The sequence below is a fragment of the Lissotriton vulgaris genome, chromosome 10 (assembly GCF_964263255.1).
Source record: "Lissotriton vulgaris chromosome 10, aLisVul1.2, whole genome shotgun sequence".
Classification (NCBI taxonomy): domain Eukaryota; kingdom Metazoa; phylum Chordata; class Amphibia; order Caudata; family Salamandridae; genus Lissotriton; species Lissotriton vulgaris.
In genome coordinates this window covers 152,565,992-152,591,266 of record NC_141698.1, presented here as the reverse complement: position 1 = coordinate 152,591,266, position 25,275 = coordinate 152,565,992, and the positions used below count along the sequence as shown (strand labels likewise).

Below are 25,275 nucleotides of genomic sequence, written 5' to 3'. Positions count from 1 at the left end.
GACTCGCGCCAGCACCTTTACTTCCATGTTAAGGAGTGAAAGGGAATGGTAGAATGCACAGTCTTCCCTTGGCTTCCACTCCTTGTATATGGGGACAATCTTGGCCCGGCACAGATCATCCGGCAGCATCCCCTCCCCGCTCCTCGCACTCCAAAACAGCTCCTCTCAATGAGGCACTACTTGCGTTCAGAGACATTTGAATAATTAAGGAGGAAGACCATTGGGATGCAAAGCACTTCCACTTTTTAAATGGGTGAGGGTCTCTGTAATCTCAGAGTCTGATTTTTCAGCCTCTAGAGTTTCTCTGTCCTCGCCCCTGATAGTGGGGGTCGGGGGATCTTGGACAAAACTGAACAACCCCTTCTCCATCATCGGAGGTGCACGAGCTGTAGACCGCCCGCAAGAGAGCCATCATTTCGTAGGCTATGCCCTCTGTTGTAGCCACCATGAAAACATCTCTCTCGGGGCGTGGCTTGGAAGCCAAAGCGATCGGCAGCATGAGCGCCGAGCTCCGCTAAGGAAACCCCACAAACATCCTGATTTAATGATCCCTTGGCCCCCTTGGCAACACCCGAGGGTCGGACGGCGAAGGGGTGCTGCATCGGGGCACTTTCGCTCCAAAAACGGCAAAATCCAATACTTTATGGGCTGAACTGGCTGCCAGCGGTGCCCTCAAAATGGCGGCGCTGTACTAACGAGAGGCTCCCGAGCTGTGCCGCTGGAGCTGCGGACTGCTGCCTCGGATCCTGAGGCAGTAAAGGATCGACTCTTGCACAGAGCGGCACTGTTTTGAAGGCTGAAATACGCGGCGGCAAAGTAGGGAGCGACCCGCAATGGCCGATGCTCCGGGAGCCCGCCGCCTGGCGCCGCAGGGGGCGCATGAATCGGAACTGGGGGCGTGAAAGGTCTAACCCCCTCCCCCGGAGACTGAGCGGCACACATGGGGGCTACGAGACAGCTGTTGGTGCCCGAAGGCTCCCTGGAGGACGCCCACAGATTGGCCCTGCACTGGTGAGTGGGGCGCGTGGGGTGGCTGGGGCTGCGGGCCGCGGATGCGGACGTGTGGCCCTGGGGACACCACTGCCTGCGAGCTGGGGCACGGGTGGAGGTCGGTGACCTGGGACCTATACCGGTGCCTGGAGGGTGACTGGCGTGGCCGCGACAGGTGGGGCCATGCCCGGATGTGCCTAGGAGCAAGCCCTGGAGGTGCTGTGATTCACGGTGATGCCTGGAGAGGCGGCGGAGGGGGGCCCGCTGTCCTTTGTGGTTTTACAACAAAAGCTACATGAGGACTCACTATCCATTGAAGAATGTACTCTGAGGCATTGCTGGAAACGTTACTACAACAGAGTTGGGGTGCAGCGGCCTTACGCCCCAGAGATACCACTGGGCATGTGTACAGCCCTTCCGCATGGTGGAGATTGGTCTGCCCTCGCCGAGTGGGAGACTTTAGGATAGCAGGTGGTGGGAGACTTGTATGGAGATGGTGTCTTATTGCCCTATAGTGTGATCCAGGAAAGCTTTGGGCTCCCGCTGGGACACTACTTAATTCATACGGCTCTAGTTGCTGCCATCCAAAAACACTGGGGCACAGGCCTATTGGAGCCACCAGTGAGTGCGGCGTGCCAGTACGTAGTGATGGTGGCAGGCACTTATAAGGCTGTCACCTGCTTATATAGACGAATGCTCGGGGAGGAGTTGTCACCACTGCAGAGGCTACGTACCCAATGGGCGGCGGATATGGATAAAGAAATACCTGACTCGGCCTGGTCGCAAATAATTAAGAGGGCGTGGAAGGGCACTAGAAATGCCAGATTCCAATTAGTCCATTTTTTCATACTGCACAGGGCATATCTTACGCCGGCGAAGATCAACCAATACTTTCATGTAGATACAGCACAATGTCCCCGGTGTAAGTTGAGGGACGCGGACCTGTTACATATGCTATGGGATTGTCCACAACTGGGTAAATACTGGGATGATATAATGACCTTACTTTGTAGTATAACGGAGCAACAGATTAGTCCAGACAAGGGAACCTGCTTACTACATTGGTTTCCACATACTAGTAAGCCGAAATTGACGAGTAAATTCCTAGACTTAGGGTTAGTGCTTGCCAAAAGGGAAATCATGTCCCACTGGAAAACAGTGGGGGGGGGGGGCAGTTTTTCCCAGATGGAAGGCTGCGCTACTCACGTGGGCAGGGAGTGAGAGCACAGTTCACCTGCAGCAGGCCCAAAGGTCCCATAATGACAAGGTATTAGAAGCAGCACGAGCATGGGAAGCCCTTGTCGCAGAGCTGAAGGCCACAGATATTGACTCCGACTCAGAATCGAGTGCCCTCACCGGGGATGGGGGCTCATAAAGGGACTGTCCCAAGCAAAGGTATGGGAAAGCGTGGGTGTTTTTCCCCCTTCTACAATAGTCATACTATCTAATACTGCTATCAAAACGGTGCCATGTATGGATCCCAACGATATATTTTGTCATTTTGTTGAACTCTGCTATTATAGTTGACACGCCGGTAAAAGGGTGGGGGGAGGGAGGGTGGTATAAGTAGACCTGTTAAATAAGGCCTTGCAACACATATATACAGTTTCTGCATGGGTATCCTGGTGCTAATATGGAATAATTTGCTGATTACCAGGTCATTGACAGCTGGGTTTATTTTAGTTTATCAAATACTCTGCCCTGAATGTAGCATCATGTATCACATGATTCTCCAAGTGCCTCAGTAATGTCGTGCTTAATGTAGGTATGATTGGTTATTATGTATGTTGTTTGTATACGGAAAACAATAAACAGAGTTAAAAAAAAAATGGATCCATCTCTCTCCCAAAGTCTGGGTATCCATTTTTATTATTCTTCCAATTTTGCCAAGAAAGCCATGAGTTTTCCGGCCTTGTCACCAAATTTGTTTACACGCCCTTGTTTAACCTGAAAGCAAACCCAACTTCTTGGTGTGCCAGTCTTCTATATTGCTCTTGGATTCTGTCAATTCTTATTGCCAGGTTGGGATGTTGGCGAAGTTACAAACTCTACCTCGCCGTGCACCAGTTGTGTTTCCAGATCAAGGCACTACCGCTCCCATTCTTTTTTCCCCCACAATGTGGGAAATCAATAGCCCCCGGATCACCGTCTTATAGGCCTCCAATAAAACCACCCTCGATTTCACTGACCTCTTATTTTCTTCAAAATAGCTAGCTTTCACATGAGTCAGATATTTTCTGGTGCCCCAATCAGTGAACACCCACGGATCAAGTCTCCATCCCCCTCCGGTCTTCCCCCGGGCACCTGGCAAATTGTGGTCACAGGGGAGTGGTCAGAGATGCCTCTGGGGAAGTACTGGCTGTCACCCCACTAGCCAATTTCAAATTGCAGGACAAGGAGGTAGTCCAATCTGGAGAGTGACCTCATGGCGGTGGCCACATATAAGAATTGCCATCAGTCGGGATGCTGCACCCTTCACAAGCCAACTTGTCCCATGGAGCCCAGGAAGGCTCCCAGGTGCGTATCAGCCCTACATGGTTGTTGCAATTGTGTTATTCTGTTCCTAACCCCCTATGCCGTCAAATTGGGGTCCCCCCCAAAGAACCTTAAGGGGTTCTGGTGTGGCCAACAACCTGTCCCCCATTTGCGCTAATACCTCCGTCTGCAGTCCCAGAGGAAGATACCATGATACTACATGTAGGTTCAACCTGTTCCAAGTACCAGAGGCTGCTGCCCAGCATCTTGTATGTGTGCCTATAGAAGAATCCACACCCATTACCTACCAGGTGGGTTTCCTGCAGCAGAAATATTTCTGGGGCATGTTGGGATATGAATTTTATGACCACTCCCCTTTTTAGGCTGCTGCAAGACCATTGGCATTCCATGAGAGAACCCTTGGGCTCCTATCCCCCGTAGTATGGGAGCCGGTCGCTCTATCCTGTGGGTTTAGCTTGTAGACATTCACTACTCATCCACTTCAGTTGACGCCTCAATAGCTGCTGTCTGGTATTGTTCAGTCCTGAACCTCCAACAGTAACCAGCCTCCTCGCACATCCCTGTGCGGTGAGCTTGGAACTACCCACCACCCAATCAATGCTCAAGGTGTCTGGCGCCGCCCCCCCCTCCCCTTTCCCCCATTTTATACTCACTGTCCAAGCCTGTCCATTTGATTCAGAAGTAGGTTGACATTGGGGTGAACCGTGATCCGCCAGAAACTCATTGCCCGTTCAGACGATCAGGTCCACAGTCATCAGGGTCACCACTGGTGGTCTCCGCTCCTCCTTTTTATCTCCCATTGTAAAGGTCTCCCCATCTGTTGTTTCCTTGTCTACATCTAGTGTTGGCCATTTATTGCCTGTGGACCAGGCCTGGCTGCCATGAATTTCAGCAACCACCCTCACTCTTTCAGACTATGCCTCTGTTTTGGTGAGGGTAGACCCAGGTCTATTCCGTAGCTAACTCTGAGTTCCATGGGTACTCCAACACCAATTGCAATTCCCTTCTGAGAGTCCTGGTACAGAGAGATCCTTTGCCTTCCGCCAGGCCCACACCTCTTCTGCAGTCTCAATGAAGTGCGAACCATCCATATCTATTATAAGTAGGCTGGCGGGGAACATTAGCGTGCATTTGAGGTTTAAGTGTCTCAGTTGTCACTTTACCTCTAAGTAAATCTCTCTCTGCTTCTGCACTTTCATGGTATCTTCTAGGTAGATGATTACGGTCCCCTCATCCAGCTGCTATGGTCCATGGGCCCCTGCAACTTGCAGGATATGGGCTCTTTGTGAGAGTTCATGAGCTGCACCACCATAGCTCTTGGAGGGGCTTCTGGGGGCGGAGAACCTACCCCATATACCCAATGCCACCATAAACAGCTTCAAAGGTCGCCCCTTCAACACTACCAAGCCCACCCAGTCCTGTAAGTAAAGTTTGGGCAATAGACCCTACACCCGCTCTGGGACCCTCACTATCCAGTTTTTGCAGCGGCGAGAGCAGCCCTCCAGGTAGTCCAGTTTCGCCGCCATGGCCGCATTGTCCACTTCCAGCTTCTTAAAGTAGTTTTGGGCCCCCATCACTGTCAACATTAGCTGTGTGAGGGTTCGTTAAGTAGCCCTAACTCTCTCCGCCAATTTCCTAAGCTCCACCCTCAGCAGCCATACCTTTTGGGTCACCATCTCACTTTTGTGTTCATGGGTGGTCTTGGTATCTTGAATGGCCGTCAGCCTCCAGACTTTGGTCAGCTGCCTTCGACAGGCAAATACCCATGCTATCCTGCAGCAACGCTGAATCCTCTGGGTGCTCCTGCTTTGGAGCCCTTTGCACAACCCATCCTCTGTGCATGGCTCTCAGCGCACAATATGGGATATTGATGGGCAAATAACATTTGGCAGGATTGTAGGTAATGGCATGCAGTTGATTCATTTTGGTATTACAGGTAAGTAATTTTATTGTTATTAAAATGGTATAAGGCATTTAAACTTAGTGATGGCTTTCAAAGGAGTAGTTTTGCGAAATGTCACAAAACTATCGCATTACATGGCAATAACAAGTCATTTTGTGATTGGCTTATTACTGTATTTACAAAAGTTAAAAGCAGTCATGGTTTTTAAAGCTATTTTCCCTGTGTTTTGGGTTAGAGACTTAGATATAGGTAAGTATTAGGGTTTATCATTTTCACCTACCCAGTACCACTAAATTAAAGTGGTAAATGGTAAGAACAAATTATATATAGTTTATTTATTTAAAAAAAAAAATACGATGGAGTACCACAGTACTTCCTAAGAAGTACAACAGTACTTAAAATTAACAAAATATTGTTAAGAAAAATTTAAAATACACTTTACTACACTGTATTTCATAAATATAGTGAACTACATTGCATTTTCTGTGTTTTTGTTTATTCTGGTATCAATTCTTTAATATAGAATTCTTTTTTTAAATTTGAATATTACCCCAGTACTTTCTCGATAATTTCTTGTATAATAACATAGAGTGGCGTGGAGTGGTGTATACTGGAATTGAGTGGTTTGGAGCGGCCTACACTAGATTGGCTTAGAGTAGGGTGACAAATAGTACAGTGACGTAGACTACAGTGGTACAGAGTAGAGTGCAGTTGTGTAGAGTGGGGTGGTTTTTATGCACTGGGGTAAATTGCTGTGAAGTGGAGTTGTCCATGGAGTACAGCGTAGTGGCCTAGAGTAGAGTGGCACAAAGTATAGAAGAGTGGCGTAGAGTAGAGTGCCGTGGTGTACAGTGCAGTGGCGTGGAGTAGAGCGCCATAGAGTGCAGTAGCATGCAGTAGTGTGCAGTGGTGTAGAGTGGAATCGAGTATAGTGGCTTGGAGTGGCATAGAGTACAGTGGCATACAGTACAGTAGTGTAGAGTGAAGTGGGATTGAGTAGAGTGGCGTATAGTAGAGTAAAGCGGGTTGGATGGGGCAGAGTAGACAGTTGCGTAGAGTTGGGTGCATTAGAGTGGTGTAGAGTGAAGTGGGTTACTGTGAAGTGTGGTAGAGTAGAGTGGCACAGAATAGAGTGAAGTGAGGGACAATGAAGTGGCATAGAGTAGAGTGGCATAAAGCGAAGTAGGGTAGAGTGAATTGGGGTAGAGTAGTACGACGTAGAGTAGAGTGCAGTGATGCAGAGTAAAGTGCAGTAGCATACGGTGGAGTAGAGTGGCATATAGTAGAGTGGAGTAAAGTGAAGTGGGGTAGGGTAGGGTAGAGTGGGGTACAGTGAAGTGGGGTAGAGTAGAGTGCCAAACAGCAGAATGGCATAGAGTGCAGTTGCTTAGAATAGAGTTGTGGAGAGAAGGTTACAGTGGCATAGAATCCAGTGGTGTAAAGTGAAGTGGGGTAGAGTAGAGTGAAGTTGTTTCCAGTAAAGTGCAGTGGAGCAGACTAGAGTGGAATGAAGTAGAATGGCTTGGAGTGACGCAGAGTAGAGTGGCATAGAGTTGAGTGGCGTAGAGTAGAGTGAAATGGGTGTTACATGAAATAGCCAGTATAGAAGTATTCAAAGCTTTACTGAAGAAGTGCCTGGCAGCATCCAGGTTTAGTCAACAACTGAAAAACCGTTGCTGAATACTACTGAAGCCACTATTCCATTCCAGAATGTGGAACATAAACAGTCAAACATAACCATGACCAAGTACATGCCATTACATAACCAATAACTAAGTACATACCATTAATAAAAACCCCTTAATACAACACCTCATCCATTTTAAATGAAATAACATTCCTTCCAAATCTTAAACAATATTAAAATATTACATAGCCATTGAATCTGCTTGGTGCCTTAGTTCAGGGAGCCCAAAACTTATTTTTCCTAGTTCAGTAATGGTAGTACAAAAATCATTCACAATACAGGGTTGATCATCTTGAAAAGGCTGAAGATTCATCAAGATAAGTGTTGGTATCAGTATCCTGAGAAGACACCAACCCTTGTAGAGAACAGATAACTAACTGTTTGTATACCTTCAGAACCCAGTGTTGGTTTTGTAGATTGCGTTTGTACCAATTGGGAAAATCATAACAACAACCTTACAGTTTTGTCTTATTGAATCCACCTGTTTTGAGACTCGGATAAGATTCTTCTTGTTCCACCAACCTTTGCCGTCAAGCAGTACAGAAACTTTATTCACATCACATCATAAACTTTATTCGACAGTTAAGTCATTAAAGCCCAAGATAAAATCAGTCAGCAATAGACTACTCAATCTAAAAACAACCACTATGTACATTCTATATAGATAAATAAAATACAATTAAACTCTGTATGACAACTATTGAATAGTCAAGTAAAAAATATATGACCTTAAAATACTTAATAAATAAGTTTAAAAGATACCATTATTAACATGTTACTAATTCATAGTATCAGATGAAGAATGATTCAATAGGGCACAATAACAAACAAACAATCAAAATAGCCATTCCCATCAAGCATACCCACGAAGGTGACCAGACAAGTCAACGCCGTCTCCTCATCGTGCTTCAACATCCTGCGCATGCTACGTAAGATCTTCCGGTGGATCCCCACCGAGACCAGGAAGACGGTCACCCAGGCCCTCGTCACCAGCCGTCTGGACTACGGCAACTCCCTCTACGCCGGAACCACCGCCAAACTCCAGAAGAGACTCCAGCGGATCCAGAACACCTCAGCACGACTCATCCTGGACATCCCCCGTCGCAGCCACATCTCCGGACACCTGAGAGACCTGCACTGGCTCCCGGTCACAAGAGAATCACCTTCCGTCTCCTCACCCACGCACACAAAGCCCTACACAACCAAGGCCCAGGATACCTCAACAGCCACCTCAACTTCTACGCTCCCAAACGCCAGCTTCGATCGACCAGCCACGCCCTCGCCGCCGTCCCCCGCATCCGAAGAGCCACCACAGGGGGACGGTCCTTCTCCTACCTCGCCGCCAAGACATGGAACTCCCTCCCCACCCACCTCCGCCTGACCCGGGACCACCTCGCCTTCAGGAAGCAACTCAAGACCTGGCTGTTCGAGCAGTAGCGGACCCCCCTCCCCCAGCGCCTTGAGACCCTCTGGGTGAGTAGTGCGCTATATAAATGTGATGATTGATTGATTGATTGATTAGTGCTGATATATATCTTAAACCTAGACAGGTAGCAAAGTGGGCTGTTCACTACTGGCCGGAAGCATAGTTTTAGATCGTATTACCCAAGCCCTGTTCAAGAACTTCGCCACTGCAATGGCAAATGGTGGGTTGGGGTCAGTGCTTAGAATACTCAGAGCCTCAACATATCTACGAGTGCCCATTTGTCGGCAAATTGGGATTATCCATTTACGCCGAGGTGCAGCATATAAAGGACAGAAGAACAGGATGTGACTTACAGATTCTTGCTGGTCCAAGCATCTAAGGCATCTGTCGTTAGAGGACCCCACCCAATTGCATGTGAATAACCTTGTTGGAAGGGTACCCAGCCTAAATTGGAAATACAGTTTGCGGTCATGTGGCTTTTCAATAAAGTCCTAAAACTTTTCGAACCTTGGACAGGGCTTGTATTCAAGGAATCGTCCTGTGAGGTGCGATGAGAGACCTTTTAAAAGTGTCGATGAAAGGACCATAACCCAATATCTTTCCTTCAAGATTTTTTTAGAAGGAAATATTGCATTCAGTGGATCATCCCATAGCTCAGGCATACCCAACCTCACAAGCAGAGATCTGATCTCCTTCAGCCATTTTATTTTGTGGAAATGATCATTTTTAATAACGTCCAAGAGGCCTTGGGCATAATGGGAAAGCTCCTCAGTGCTCCATATCCTGCGCCAATAGAGTAATGGCCGAAGTATAGCCAGCTGGTCAACTGGTTTCCTGCCCAAATCCAATAAAAGTGGTATCAGTGGGGTACTTTGAGGGATGCTAGTAACTTTACAAAAAAACGAATTCTCCACCAAGGACAAGCATTTTAGGTTCTCGAACCCCCACAGTTCGGCTCCGAGAAGGGCCAAACTCAAGACCTTCATCCCATAGATCTCGAGAACTGGACTAACTGGTTTGGTAAATGAGGTCTTGACTTTGTGTAGGAGAAGCCCTGATTGCTATTGGTGCTTCAACACAGGTTGGCTTTTCCACCGCATGTCCCTCTGTAGGATTACACCCAGATATGTAAAGGCGCTAACCTTCTCTAGTGGGAGGTTATTCATAAACACACTGTAGGAGAGTAGGGTCTGCAATCCTATGATCACCCAGATTTTTTTGCTTTTGTTTCACTGGTTTACGACTTTCTCTGGCTGTGGGCCTGCCAATCAGACCCACAGCCTGGCTGTTCTCTTTCTAAATTCCGAGATGTACCCTAGGTGCATTTACCAATTGGTACTGGGCCGCCTTATCAGACCCTGTAACTCAGGGCATAGGTGTACCCAGGGCCGCCAGGGGCTGCAGCATGTATTATGCCACCCCTGGCTGGCCTCCTAAATTTGACACAACTGGCTGCATGACAGCTGGGGCGAAGTCGTGTAATCACCCTTTGCTTTAGGTATAGTAGTTCTATATCTAACCATACAATGGACACCCCAGTTCCTATCAGTCACTCCTATGGCAGGCCTTGACAATCCTGAAGGCAGAGTGCGTGGGCTCGTGTGAGCTAGGTTCAGGCCCGAGCCGAGCCCGGTTGCAGCTTGCGGAATCAAGACCCAATGGCTGTTCCATGATAACGCGTACCACATCGGTAACTTCGGTGTCGCGTTATCAAGACATGTCGAGTAAGGTGTCATACGAATCGGGGTGCTGCCCCCTCACCAACTCTGGCGATGAGGTTAGCATTCCGCCCTTCTAGAGGGACACGACATGTACGTAACTGTGAACCCCGGTTAAAGTTAACGAAAGCCTCAGCTCCACAAAATGGATGCTGCCACCACAGACACGAGTCTGACCTCCTGCTGCTGGGAGTCCTTCCAGCGAGGAGCGCTTGGACAAAGGGTTTCCTGTCGAGGGCGGTGTTCGCACCGTCCCAGACAGGGTTTGTGTATTCTGGGTAGGTAGGGCTTTTGCGAGAAGGTGACTGCGGAGTGGCACCCCGGTGCTCACTACGCATCTGCCGGTTAGAACCAGTTCCAGGGGCGACAGCCCTGGCCTGGGGAAAGTCCGGCAGGGGAGAGGGGTGTAACTACCCCCCTTCCTGGTCCCACCTTTAGGGCAGGACCTAGTCATGTACCCACCCCTTCCTTTAGGATAAAGGCCGGAGCGGGGACCCTTCCAAATTAGATCATCTTTGATTCAAGAACTACTTTCTACGAAAGGACATTCAAGACTCTTCTCAAGATTTCTCCCTTGTGACTAAGGAGTAGTCACCCTGCATCAGCGGGCACCACCTAAGAACTCTGCGGTTTGCTGTAAGTCCTTCCTCAAGGAATCCGACGGCCCAGCTCGACGAGAACCGGCTTCCCTGGCACCTCTGACCTCTACCCACGTCATCAGCTCAGCTGTGATCTGTGGGTGCGACGAGACCTCGAGGGACCGGCCATCATCAGAACCTGCACGCTCTTAAAACCAGCACGACCATCGAGGTAACTCTCTGGTGAGTGCTCTGGGGTCCGAGAAGCCCCGACCCTGAGCCGCTCCAGCACCGAAGTGCAGTCTCCCAGCATCTCCACGATCTGCGTGGGGCCCTTCTGCTCGCTGCTCAGCACGTTGTCTGGTCACTAGCCGCTGGCTTGTGCCCTTCTGTGACGACATCCGAGAATCATCACTGCTGGTCTGGTTGCTCCAGACTGGCCCTTGCTTCCATCTTTGCGAGAAGCACCCCGGACCCTCCTGGTCCACTCAAGACGCCATCTTAGGCCCACCACGTGGCCCTGAGATCTGCCAAGGCTTGTTGCCCCATCCTGGGCCCAGCGACGCCGACAGCATCATCCTTCGTGGGACAGCTCGCACCTCCACCGTGGTCGCCGACAACGCCTCCTGGTCCGTGAGACTGCAGAGCCTAGCGTCGCCCACTCACCTGGTCGAGGTGACGGCCAACCGGTGCCCTCCTGGTACCCTCTGACTACTGGCTAGTAGTACGAACTTGGTCCCCTCTGCTTTCAGGTTTTTCATCAATCTCCGATCCAGGCTTGGATCTCTACGAACTATTCAGCACTGGTCGCCGGCCAGCAACTCCTTTCTTCCGGCTCCTGGCTCGTCAGCGAAGACCCCGACGCCTGTAAGACTTGTGCAGCCGCAGCCCTCGTGGCTAGGTAACTCGGCATTTCGGTGCCTGCATAGCCTCCTTACTCTAGGGTCCCGAGTCCCTCGCTTCCGACTTGCCTTATCGGGTCCGCCCGAGACCTTAACCTTTCCGTGTCCTCGGACACTTGTTTTAATTGTGCACTTGAAGTATTTGCTAAAGAGATTTGGTTTGTGCTTAGTACCCTGTCCTCATAAAGAGTACAGGGCTGTTGTGATTCTTAATAAATATACTGTTTATTTTCATAACACTTGTGTGGTGTCCTTTCACTGGGTGTTCAAGGGGTACATGTGTGGTAAACAGCTGGCTTAACGCGCCCTCTCGAGTCTTTAGCCTTAGACTGCTCGTATCCACGCTACTAGGATAGCTGGTCTATAGGTTGACTTACAACCAAACACCATAAGGGTCGTTGGAACGATACATAGCGGTCGCTAGAATAGCGAACGTTGCATATGGGGCCAACCTCTCACATTGGTGAGCAGCGGTTGGGATTTGAGCTTGCTGTTGTTTTCCCACACGTATCCTAAGAATATCTTGTTGAAAGATCGCACAAGTACTGTTAGTACATATAACTAAAAGCTTAGAAAACTCTGAGTTCTACTGAACCAGCTGTTGTAGCTCCGCAAGGCTTAGCACACCTTGGCTACAACTCTTAGCAAGGGAACAGTAGGTAAACACATAGTGTAGGTAGGTGCATCACTTACACCACACTAGAAACAGTATGTCGGACAAAGGAGGAAACTCTGGGTCTCCCCTTGTGTCAGTTGACCCTCCACAGGTCATCCCTTCAGGATATACTGTGCTGAGCTTCAAGGAGTTAAGACAGCTGTGTCACTCCATGAAGATCAAGCAGGGGTCTAACCCCACAACGTCCTTTCTGATTGGTCTCTTGGAGACTTATGATGCCAGAAGGGCTGAGAAACTTCTTAGCTCTTCTAATCCAGAAGGAGACATGCCTCCCCTCGAGGGAACCCGAGACGATCCTGACCTCATCCACCTCGCAACTGAGAACGAAGATGGGGAGGAGGATGAGGATGAGGATCTCTCTGTGGATGAGGCAGATAAGGGACAGGTAGAAGTCGTCAGACTAACACGGTCCAACTTAAGCAAACATGATAGTGGTACTGGGGGACCCCCGGCGCTACTGTCAGGTCCGCTTAACATTGGGAATGGACGAGCCAGATCTCTGTCAAGAGGCTCTGGCAGATCCCTTCAAACCAATGGCTCTCACAACTCTTCTCAAAGAGGGATGACGTCCCCTCAGAGGAGAGTGTACGAAGCTAAGGAAAGGGCAGCTAATCTGAGGATCGAAAGGGAAGAACTTGCCCTGGCCAAAGAAAGGCTTGCCTTTGCTAGAGAGCAACAGTTAAGTGGGGCAGTCCCCACTGGTGGCAGCAATGTACCTAGTAATAGGGAAAAGAGTTTCGATACGAAACACCTTGGGAAGATAGTGCCCCCCTTTAAACAAGGGGACGACATCCACAAATGGATTACTGCTTTGGAGAGGGCCTGCACTGTGCATGGTGTTCCCCAGAGTCAGTGGGCAGCTATCTTGTGGCTCTCCTTTGAAGGAAAAGGAAGAGACAAGCTCCTCACCACAAGGGTGGAGGATGCTAACAATTACCAAATCTTGAAAAATACACTCGTTGAAGGGTTCGGCCTAACCACTGAGCAGTACAGGGTGCTGTTCAGGGATACCCAGAAAACGCAGGCTCAAGATTGGTCTGACTTTGTCGATTGTGCCACTAAGGCTTTTGAGGGCTGGTTGCTGGGCAGTAAGGTTACTGATTACAAAGGATTGTATAATTTGATGATGAGAGAACAAATTTTAAACAATTGTCAGAACCAGTTGTTGCATCAGCATCTTGTCGACTCGGATCTGACCTCTCCCCAAGAATTGGGAAAGAAGGCAGACAGATGGGTTCGTACGAGAGTTAAACAGAACCAGGGCCAGAATCAAGGTGGTCAGAAGAAAGCAGACCAGAAGGGTAAAGATTCTAAGGGGGAACAAAATGACCAGAAGTCTTCGACAGGTCCCCAACAACCCAAAGAGGGTGGGGGTCAGGCTCCCCAAAAGAAGAAAGAAGGCCAATCCAAAAGATGGTGCCAGTACTGTAAAAGTAAATCTCACTGGTTTAGTGAGTGCACCAAGAAAGGAGGAGGGCAGACTCCTGCCACTGCAGCCCCTAAGGCACCTGTGCCCCCTAGTACAGTCAGCAGTGGTAGTGCGCCTCCCAAGGGTTTAGTAGGGTTAACCCTGGGTTCTGAGGGGCGTGACAACTTAGTTGGCACACTCACTCAGGCTGTCCTTGTCAGTACAGGGGACGTGGACGTGTCCCCTGACGTAAGCCCCAATTCTTTGGGCAAATACCGACAGACGCCTTTCATAAATGGAAAGATGGCTCAGGCCTATAGGGACACTTGTGCCAGCGTCACCATGGTGACGCCTAACTTTGTGGACCCTGGACAGATCATGCCAGGTACAGAGTTCCTGGTGACCAATGCAAGCAATGTCACTACCAATCACAGTATGGCAATTGTAGCTTTCTCCTGGGGAGGGGTAACTGGCCAAAAGAAGGTTGTAGTTAGTCCAGACCTCCCAGTGGATTGTTTGTTGGGCAATGATTTGGAGTGATCACAATGGTCAGAAGTGGAGCACCGGACTCACATGGAAATGTTAGGTTTGCCAGCACATGTGTTCGCTGTGACTAGGTCACAGGTCAGGAAATGCCCCACTGAACAGGTGCTGGATCCTGGAACAACGGACCAGACACCTCCCAAGAAAAAGAGCGGTAGGGTTAAGGCTGCGCCTTCCCCCTTGCCCCAGGTCGTGGATCAAGTCTCAGAGGAGGCTGACCTACAGGAATTGAGGGAAACTGAGCCTAGGGAGTTCGAACTTGATCAAGTTGAATTATTGGGTTCAGGGGGACCCTCAAGGGAGGACCTGGGGAAGGACCAGTTAGACTGCCCTTCTCTTGAACCCCTCAGACAGCAGGCTGCTGCTGAGGCTGCTGGGAACGCCACAGGTACCCACAAGGTATACTGGGAAGATGGACTCCTGTACACTGAGTCAAGAGACCCCAAGCCTGGCATGACCAGGAGGCTGGTCGTACCCTTGTCTCAGCGTGGTTTCCTACTTACCTTGGCCCACGAGATTCCCTCAGCAGGTCACTTAGGCCAGACGAAAACGTGGGACAGGCTTGTCTCACACTTTCACTGGCCTCACATGAACGAAGATACCAAGGAGTTTTGCCGCTCCTGTGTCACTTGCCAAGCCAGTGGTAAGTCAGGTGGCACGACAAAGGCCCCCCTTTTACCAATGCCTGTGGTGGGGGTGCCCTTTGAACGGGTGGGGATCGACACCGTCGGTCCCATGGAACCACCTACAGCATCAGGGCACAAGTTTATACTGGTGGTAGTGGATCATGCCACCAGGTATCCTGAAGCTATTCCCCTTAGGACCACTACAGCACCTGTTGTGGCAAGAGCCCTAGTTGGAGTATTCTCCAGAGTGGGCTTCCCTAAGGAGGTCGTCTCCGACAGAGGTGCAAACTTTATGTCGAGCTACTTAACTGCTATGTGGAAGGAATGTGGTGTCAACTACAAGTTCACTACACCCTATCACCCACAATGCAATGGGCTTGTTGAGAGATTCAACAGGACCCTAAAAGGGATGATTCATGGACTACCGGAAAAGCTTCGGCGTAGATGGGACGTCCTGATCCCCTGCCTCTTGTTCGCCTACAGAGAAGTCCCACAGAAGGGGGTTGGCTACAGCCCTTTTGAACTTCTGTACGGGCATCCTGTAAGAGGACCCCTGTGTTTGGTGAAGGAAGGATGGGAGAGACCTCTCAAAAAGCCTGCAGCCAACATAGTGGACTATGTGCTTGGCCTCCGCTCGCGGATGGCTGAATACATGGAAAAGGCATCTGAAAACCTTAAGGCCAGCCAAGAACTCCAAAAAGCTTGGCATGACCAAAAGGCTGTCTTGACTGTTTACCAGCCCGGACAGAAGGTGTGGGTGTTGGAGCCAGTGGCCCCAGCAGCACTCAAGGACAAATGGTCCGGGCCCTACACCATCCTGGAGAAAAAGGGAGAGGTCACCTACCTGGTCGACCTGGGAACTCCCCGGAGCCCCCACAGGGTGCTTCATGTCAACAGGCTAAAAGCATATGTCGACAGGAAGGACATGAGCTTGCTCATGGCCCTAGATGAGGGACAGGAAGAGGAGAGTGACCCTCTCCCCGACCTGCTCACTCAGAATCCTGACGATGGCTCGGTAGATGGTGTTGTCTTTTGTGGCAGCCTCTCCGAACTTCAACAGAGCGACTGTAAACAGGTTCTTCAGTCGTTCAGACGTATGTTTTCTCTAACACCCAGTCAGACCGATTGGTGCACCCATGAGGTTGACACTGGTGACAGCTTGCCCGTCAAGAGTAAAATCTACAGGCAGCCTGATCACGTTAGAGACTGCATCAAGAGTGAAGTGCAGAAAATGTTGGAGCTGGGAGTCATTGAACCCTCGGATAGCCCTTGGGCTAGTCCCGTAGTTCTAGTGCCGAAACCTCACACCCAGGGTGGTAAGAGAGAGATGAGGTTTTGCGTAGACTACAGGGGTCTCAATGCAGTCACTAAGACTGACGCCCACCCAATACCAAGGGCAGACGAACTTATCGATAGATTGGCTTCGGCCAACTACTTAAGTACGTTTGACCTGACAGCTGGGTATTGGCAAATCAGGTTAGCTGAGGACGCCAAGCCTAAAACCGCATTTTCAACCCCTGGTGGGCATTATCAGTTCGTGGTGATGCCCTTTGGTCTGAAAAATGCACCTGCCACCTTCCAAAGGTTGGTGAATCAAGTCCTTACTGGGCTGGATGACTTCTGTGCGGCGTATCTTGACGATATTGCTGTCTTTAGCTCCACCTGGGAGGATCACCTGGTCCACCTGCGGAAGACGTTAGAGGCGCTGCAAGCAGCAGGTCTCACTATCAAGGCCACCAAGTGCCAGATAGGGCAGACACAGGTTGTATACCTGGGCCACCTTGTAGGTGGAGGCCAGGTTCAGCCACTGGAGAGCAAGATACAGTCAATCAGGGACTGGGCTCCTCCAACCACCCAGACTCAGGTTCGAGCTTTCTTGGGCCTGACTGGTTACTATAGGAAGTTTGTCAGGAACTATGGTTCAATTGTGACACCATTAAACGAACTGACAAGTAAGAAAATGCCAAAGAAGGTTCAGTGGACAGCGAGCTGTCAAAAAGCATTCGATGACCTAAAGCAGGCCATGTGCACGGCGCCTATCCTCAAGAGTCCGGACTACTCCAAACCATTCATTGTCCAAACGGATGCTTCTGAGTTGGGTGTGGGAGCTGTTCTTTCTCAACTGAATTTTGATGGTCAAGACCAGCCCATTGCTTTTATAAGCAGAAGGCTGACCCCTAGAGAAAAGAATTGGTCAGCTATCGAGAGGGAGGCCTTTGCTGTGGTTTGGGCCCTGAAGAAGCTGAGGCCATACTTGTTTGGCACTCACTTCAAGATTCAGACCGACCATAAGCCCCTCTTGTGGCTAAATCAGATGAAGGGTGAAAACCCCAAACTGCTTAGGTGGTCCATTTCCCTACAGGGGATGGACTTTACAGTGGAACATAGACCTGGTACTGATCATGGCAATGCCGATGGGCTCTCCAGATATTTCCACTTAGAACAAGAAGACTCACCTGGTCAAGGTTAGCTTATTGTTCCGACGTTTGGGGGGGGGGTCATGTAGGAGAGTAGGGTCTGCAATCCTATGATCACCCAGATTTTTTGCTTTTGTTTCACTGGTTTACGACTTTCTCTGGCTGTGGGCCTGCCAATCAGACCCACAGCCTGGCTGTTCTCTTTCTAAATTCCGAGATGTACCCTAGGTGCATTTACCAATTGGTACTGGGCCGCCTTATCAGACCCTGTAACTCAGGGCATAGGTGTACCCAGGGCCGCCAGGGGCTGCAGCATGTATTATGCCACCCCTGGCTGGCCTCCTAAATTTGACACAACTGGCTGCATGACAGCTGGGGCGAAGTCGTGTAATCACCCTTTGCTTTAGGTATAGTAGTTCTATATCTAACCATACAATGGACACCCGAGTTCCTATCAGTCACTCCTATGGCAGGCCTTGACAATCCTGAAGGCAGAGTGCGTGGGCTCGTGTGAGCTAGGTTCAGGCCCGAGCCGAGCCCGGTTGCAGCTTGCGGAATCAAGACCCAATGGCTGTTCCATGATAACGCGTACCACATCGGTAACTTCGGTGTCGCGTTATCAAGACATGTCGAGTAAGGTGTCATACGAATCGGGGTGCTGCCCCCTCACCAACTCTGGCGATGAGGTTAGCATTCCGCCCTTCTAGAGGGACACGACATGTACGTAACTGTGAACCCCGGTTAAAGTTAACGAAAGCCTCAGCTCCACAAAATGGATGCTGCCACCACAGACACGAGTCTGACCTCCTGCTGCTGGGAGTCCTTCCAGCGAGGAGCGCTTGGACAAAGGGTTTCCTGTCGAGGGCGGTGTTCGCACCGTCCCAGACAGGGTTTGTGTATTCTGGGTAGGTAGGGCTTTTGCGAGAAGGTGACTGCGGAGTGGCACCCCGGTGCTCACTACGCATCTGCCGGTTAGAACCAGTTCCAGGGGCGACAGCCCTGGCCTGGGGAAAGTCCGGCAGGGGAGAGGGGTGTAACTACCCCCCTTCCTGGTCCCACCTTTAGGGCAGGACCTAGTCATGTACCCACCCCTTCCTTTAGGATAAAGGCCGGAGCGGGGACCCTTCCAAATTAGATCATCTTTGATTCAAGAACTACTTTCTACGAAAGGACATTCAAGACTCTTCTCAAGATTTCTCCCTTGTGACTAAGGAGTAGTCACCCTGCATCAGCGGGCACCACCTAAGAACTCTGCGGTTTGCTGTAAGTCCTTCCTCAAGGAATCCGACGGCCCAGCTCGACGAGAACCGGCTTCCCTGGCACCTCTGACCTCTACCCACGTCATCAGCTCAGCTGTGATCTGTGGGTGCGACGAGACCTCGAGGGACCGGCCATCATCAGAACCTGCACGCTCTTAAAACCAGCACGACCATCGAGGTAACTCTCTGGTGAGTGCTCTGGGGTCCGAGAAGCCCCGACCCTGAGCCGCTCCAGCACCGAAGTGCAGTCTCCCAGCATCTCCACGATCTGCGTGGGGCCCTTCTGCTCGCTGCTCAGCACGTTGTCTGGTCACTAGCCGCTGGCTTGTGCCCTTCTGTGACGACATCCGAGAATCATCACTGCTGGTCTGGTTGCTCCAGACTGGCCCTTGCTTCCATCTTTGCGAGAAGCACCCCGGACCCTCCTGGTCCACTCAAGACGCCATCTTAGGCCCACCACGTGGCCCTGAGATCTGCCAAGGCTTGTTGCCCCATCCTGGGCCCAGCGACGCCGACAGCATCATCCTTCGTGGGACAGCTCGCACCTCCACCGTGGTCGCCGACAACGCCTCCTGGTCCGTGAGACTGCAGAGCCTAGCGTCGCCCACTCACCTGGTCGAGGTGACGGCCAACCGGTGCCCTCCTGGTACCCTCTGACTACTGGCTAGTAGTACGAACTTGGTCCCCTCTGCTTTCAGGTTTTTCATCAATCTCCGATCCAGGCTTGGATCTCTACGAACTATTCAGCACTGGTCGCCGGCCAGCAACTCCTTTCTTCCGGCTCCTGGCTCGTCAGCGAAGACCCCGACGCCTGTAAGACTTGTGCAGCCGCAGCCCTCGTGGCTAGGTAACTCGGCATTTCGGTGCCTGCATAGCCTCCTTACTCTAGGGTCCCGAGTCCCTCGCTTCCGACTTGCCTTATCGGGTCCGCCCGAGACCTTAACCTTTCCGTGTCCTCGGACACTTGTTTTAATTGTGCACTTGAAGTATTTGCTAAAGAGATTTGGTTTGTGCTTAGTACCCTGTCCTCATAAAGAGTACAGGGCTGTTGTGATTCTTAATAAATATACTGTTTATTTTCATAACACTTGTGTGGTGTCCTTTCACTGGGTGTTCAAGGGGTACATGTGTGGTAAACAGCTGGCTTAACGCGCCCTCTCGAGTCTTTAGCCTTAGACTGCTCGTATCCACGCTACTAGGATAGCTGGTCTATAGGTTGACTTACAACCAAACACCATAAGGGTCGTTGGAACGATACATAGCGGTCGCTAGAATAGCGAACGTTGCATATCGGGCCAACCTCTCACACACACTTCCTCTGAAAGATTTGTGCTCGTTGAAGGACATGAATTTGGTCTTGGCAGTATTTATTTCCAAACCGCGCAGGAGGCAAAAGGCTCCGAACCGCTGGAGACCGCTGGGTGTTTTAGAAATTAGCAGGGTATCGTCCACAAACATGAGGATTGGCATACGACCGGCCAGCACCGGGGCATCCGTGGGGGTCAAGGAAAGGAAGTTCGCCACCCCGTTGACAAAGAGCGAAAATAGGGTAGACGCCAAAACGCATCCCTGGTGCACTCCCCGCTCAACGGGAAAGGTTTCCGTCACCTCTCCCTGCATCCCCCACCAAACCCGGGCAAAGTTATCCTCATGCAAGCGGACCACCAGTGTCAGCAGCTCCGGGCCATCCCCAACTCCTCCAAGACACGCCATAGTTTGCTAACGCGGAACAAGATCAAAAGCTGCCCTCAAGTCAACGAACACAGCGTACAGAGCCCCTTTTCCCAGCACCACTGTCCGCCAATAGAGGGTAATTAAACAAAATACTTGATCTATTGTGCTTGTTTGAGGGCGGAAACAGGCCTGCTGAGGGCTCAAGTTATTATTTCCGTCCATCCAGGTTTGGATCTTACCCAAAACCAGTCTTCCCATAATCTTCTGGATTGAGTCGATAAGGCTAATGGGTCTATAGTTGCCTGCAACAGACGTGTCCCCTTTTTTATGCACCGGAATGATTTCTGCCCCTTCCAAGAATGAGGGATATCAGCCCCTTGGGCAATGGCATTTGCCAAGTAGACGATATAAAATCGCCAAGTTTGCTTGTAATTTAGAAAAACATCAGCTGGGATGCAATCGATACTCGGTGCTCTTCCCTCAATTAATGTCTCTAGAGCCCTGTCAACATCTTCTATGGTAAAGGCATCTCCTTCATAATGTGTGCAGGAATAAGTTCCTCTGTGCTCAGCGGTATCAGGGCAGGCATACTGTGGCTTGAAATACTCAACCCACTGATGCTGGGCAACATTATTCTGTGAGCGGTCTGGACACCCACCCCTATCCCATTTGTATGTGTCCCAGAATAATTTTGGGTTCTTAGCCAAACAAGCTTCTTTTAATTTCTGCCACTTGCTCTCCTCCCAGATCTTTTTCGCCTCTGCATGTACTTTCCTGTATCTGATCCGGGCTACTTTTACCTCACTTGGGTTCTTCATTTTTAATGCTAAACCCAGCTTGGTCCTTGCTTGTCTACAAGCCACATTATACCACCCTTTGGGTTTCTTATATGATTTACTTCTCCCTGAGCCTAACTTACAAAAGTGGGTTTTTAAATGGGCGAAGAGTTTAGTGTGGGCAGTGATCATAAGGAGATGGAAGGCCTTACTAGTAACACTGGTCCTTACTTGCTTCATTTTGTATGGTGGTCAGAGTATCTGGCTGTTCCATGACTTTGCTCCACTTAAGGTGGCGCATGTCATTAGTTAAGGCGAGGTCTGGCGCTGATCTACCCTGGGTTACTGCTACAGCACCAACTATATACAACTTAAATAGTGAAGCAAGGGGATTATGGTCCCTCTCAATGCGCCCCAACACCTCCATATCTACAAGGCAATGCCATAATTTTAGGTGAACAAGCAGATAATCTATGCAGCTAGAACTAAGGCCATTTTCGTATGTTCTATTCCCCTTTCTATCAGATGGCGTACGGCCGTTGGCAGCCCTCAGCTGTTTTGCCATGGTTAGCCCTTTCAATTGGATCGCTGTCTCAGTCCATTTTCTTATGGGGGACATTTCAAGTTGTGGAATACCCCATCTTGTGTCTTCCTCCTCCGTTAGACATTGATCATCATGCCCCAACAGCTCGAAGGTAGTATTAAAATCTCCCTCTACAAGTGGCGGTGTATTTCTGGGCAAATCCTTGATCAAATCAACGAGGGCAGATAATACTTCTGACCTTTTTCCTCCCGGAAGTGCTCTCCTGTAAATGTTAAAGATTGTAATATTTTCCCTGGCGGGGAAGGTAACTTTTACAGCTAGGATGTCTTCATTTACAATGGGAAGCTGATGAATATTACAGCTTAATGTCTGCCTGGCCCAAATCACTCAACCCCCAATTGTGCAACCCTTATCTTTCTAGACTGCAGGGACATAATAATTAAGATAACCCAGCATAAAAACAGGATCCACCGACCAAGTCTCTTGAAAGAGACAAATATCAAATTTTTCAATAAAATTAACCCAGTCTGGCGAGACCAGTTTTGAGCCCAGGCCCGCTAGGTTCCAGGATACCAGTGAGGTTGGACAATTTACATCAAGATGTCTTCCACCCTTTTCCAGCCAACTAATAAAAGGAGGGCGTCCGAGCTCCGTATTCGGCTCAGCTAACAATTGGGATGTCTCACTAAATGGTTGATTTAGTATTACCTTTTGCCCCGTCTGGGTCGTACTTAAGCTCTCGACCATTAGGTCGATTTCATTGGGCTTAGTACCCTCAACCCCACCCTGAAGACAAGTTTTAACAACAGGAGTAGATGGACACTTTTCAGGTTTATCCTCCTTGGAAACCACTGCATTTCCGTAAGGTAGTCAATCACAGTCTTCTAGCCCAGACAACATGTCGTACCTATTAAACAACCTTAAACCCCCAGTGTTACTCCAGGTCTGTGGCCCCCTATCTACCAACTCACTTAAGGGGGCAGGGTATACTGGTGGAAAAAAATAGGTCAGGGGTAGAGACTGGATTGAAGTCACCGGACCTACCTGGGCCCACCTACAAATGTAATCAACAGCTCTGAAGTCCTTAAAATTAATAATTATACAGTCTCCCTCTATTGACTTTTTCCTTAACCCCACCCAATCTACCCGTCTTGCAAACAGAATTTCTGCGGATACCTGGGTAGGGAGAGGCCGGTTGGAACTAAGCCAATGGATACATTTATTTTTTAAGTCCATGTACGTCTCCCTTTTATCCTGGCCCAAAGAGGGAACCCCCGCTAGGAACACAACATATGGGGTAGATTCAGGGGGGAGATCAAGACAAGGAAAGGTTTTTACAGGTTGAACTCGAGAGGAATTATTCATTAATGCCTGTCGAGTCACAGGTCTACTATCTTCCACTATCCGTGGCCTATCACCCCGCGAAGTTTGGGTGGGGACTACTAAATTATCAAGGTTGGGTGACTGGGAGGAATGTATGGGCCCCGCAGGAGCAGGGATATTGGGTGAATTGATCGCGTTCTGTGTGACTATTGGGTCAGCGACCACATTGATGTGCCTACTCATGTTTGGCTGTACACATGTCTCCCCCTTGGCCTGATTTCCACTTTGTGCCTGAGCCAATGCGAACGATAATTCCAGGCACACAAGCCTGCTCTCAATAGAATCCAATCCATCGTAAATTGGGAGGCAGGTCCTTTTAAAAATGAAATCCAGATTAGTCCAAAAGTCTGATCCTATCTCAGCTAGTAGAACATCTCCAGGGCTTGAAGACAACGTGATTGCATCATTAACGTAGAACTTGCCGTAGGGTGAGACCCCCCCCTGTTTGAAACTATAGGCAGAGCGGGTCTTAACGCTAGATAGCGTTATTCTGGGGTGCGTATTAGGGTTGATGGTGTCCTTAGTACCCTGAGAGACAACATCACTATCCACTGGGCTTGTCAAACGTCCAGCGGGTTGCAAGAACTGGGGCCCTTCGCATTCCCCTGAACTACCTTGCAAGATAATGTTAGTGGGTTGTTGGGGGATAGGTGACCGAGCTTTGGCCAGGCTTCCCATGGAGGATCTTTTATCAAGTGCAATGTCCAACAATAATCTCTTTTCTGTCAGCTCAATTTCATGAGCTGAAACAGAAGTTGCTCTCGTGAGGAATTGGTCCAAGGTGCCTATTACAGATCCTCCAGCTATGGATTTCCTGGCATTTCCTACCCTGGTGGTGACATGATATTGAAACTGATAATGCCAATACCACCATAGACTGTCCTGCAGCTTGGAGATTAGTAAGAATGAAATATAAACATACACTGACCTTAATATAGGTGTACGGGGTGGGCCCATCCCGTTCTCGTCCGTGCTCAAACGGGCTCAAACCGGCCCGCCCTTGGCCCGGCGGGCGTTCCGCGAAGTGGATATGAGGGTCAGTCTTATAGGAACAGTGGGAGTGGAAAATTGAGCCTCAGGAGTCAGAGGCGCAGGGCTGCTGGGACACGTAGTCCTCGCGGGGTCTTCAGGCGGTAAAGATTTGGCAGTCTCCCTCGTTGTCCTCAATGGAAGCAGGGCTGACTGGAAAGAAGCAGAGTGGCAGCAGCAACCCACAGTGGAATCCTCTCGACGATGCAGCACCCACGAAGCGGGTGCAGCGAGAGGTTAAGACCCTGCGATGCTAATGAGCCTCAAGTGTCAGAGGCGCAGGGCTGCTGGGACTCGTAGCCCTCGCGGGGGTCTTGCAGGCGGTAAAGATTAGGCAGTCTCCCTCGATATCCTCAATGGAAGCAGGGCTGACTGGAAAGAAGCAGAGCGGCAGCAGCAACCCACAGTGGAATCCTCTTGGCGATGCAGCACTTTATTCACTTTGATTACCAGGACAGGTAAAGGCAATTTTGACATGCATTTTTGTACCCTTTTCGGACTTTTTATCAAGATCCAATCATTGACACACGTCCTTGTTCTTAAAACCTTTCTCTGCGTCAGCATATTACTTCAGCAGGTTTTGTTTCAGCAACACATGAATTCACTTCAGACCCAGTTACCTCCAATTCACCGTTCCACCTTAACCAATCCGGAACCAGATTTGCATGTATTTTTGTACCTCTGATTAGCGTAAAAAAGCCACACCTGTGGTGGATTGTGGTGTGTTATTATAACTCCATATTGTTCGATTTCACAAAATCCTGAACATCCAAATTATGCCAATCAGGTATACACCAATATCATCATGTTTAAGGAAGAAGCACATGCACTTTAGCACTGGTTAGATATGGTAAGTACTCAGAGTCCTAAGGCCAACACAAAGACTCAGCAAAAACCGGAAGTAAATGGAAACAAATCTGAGGTAAGACCACCTAAAGGATGTAAGGTCTAACAAACCGTATGCTTAATACACAAAAGAGAACCAGTAAGGGAACCAGCGAAAGCAGAAAATCCTTCTTACCTTTGCCCACAAGTCTCGCGATTTGTATCTTCTGTATCTGATCCACCTCCTTCGACGCACACAGGAGTTCCATTTCTTATCTTTTGTGTAGGTTCCTGGAAAATCTATTGCATATGTCCATCCCTGAAAGCATAATAGATTTTTTTTTAAACTGCTGGCGCACAGAAACACATGTTCAGTGAGACCAATCAATCATTATTTAACTAAAATAATATTTGA

The 25,275-nt window shown here is 49.6% G+C and overlaps 1 protein-coding gene across 2 annotated transcripts in view; it reads right to left on the bottom strand.

Annotated features, from left to right (window-relative positions):
* Positions 1 to 25,275, bottom strand: part of TECPR1 (tectonin beta-propeller repeat containing 1) — a 575,261-nt gene that overhangs the window by 464,840 nt on the left and 85,146 nt on the right. For both annotated transcript variants that reach the window (XM_086940729.1, XM_086940728.1), the window contains exon 4: positions 25,057 to 25,179. In XM_086940729.1, the coding sequence (XP_086796855.1) occupies positions 25,057 to 25,179 (123 nt within the window). The remainder of the gene's footprint in view (positions 1 to 25,056; positions 25,180 to 25,275) is intronic.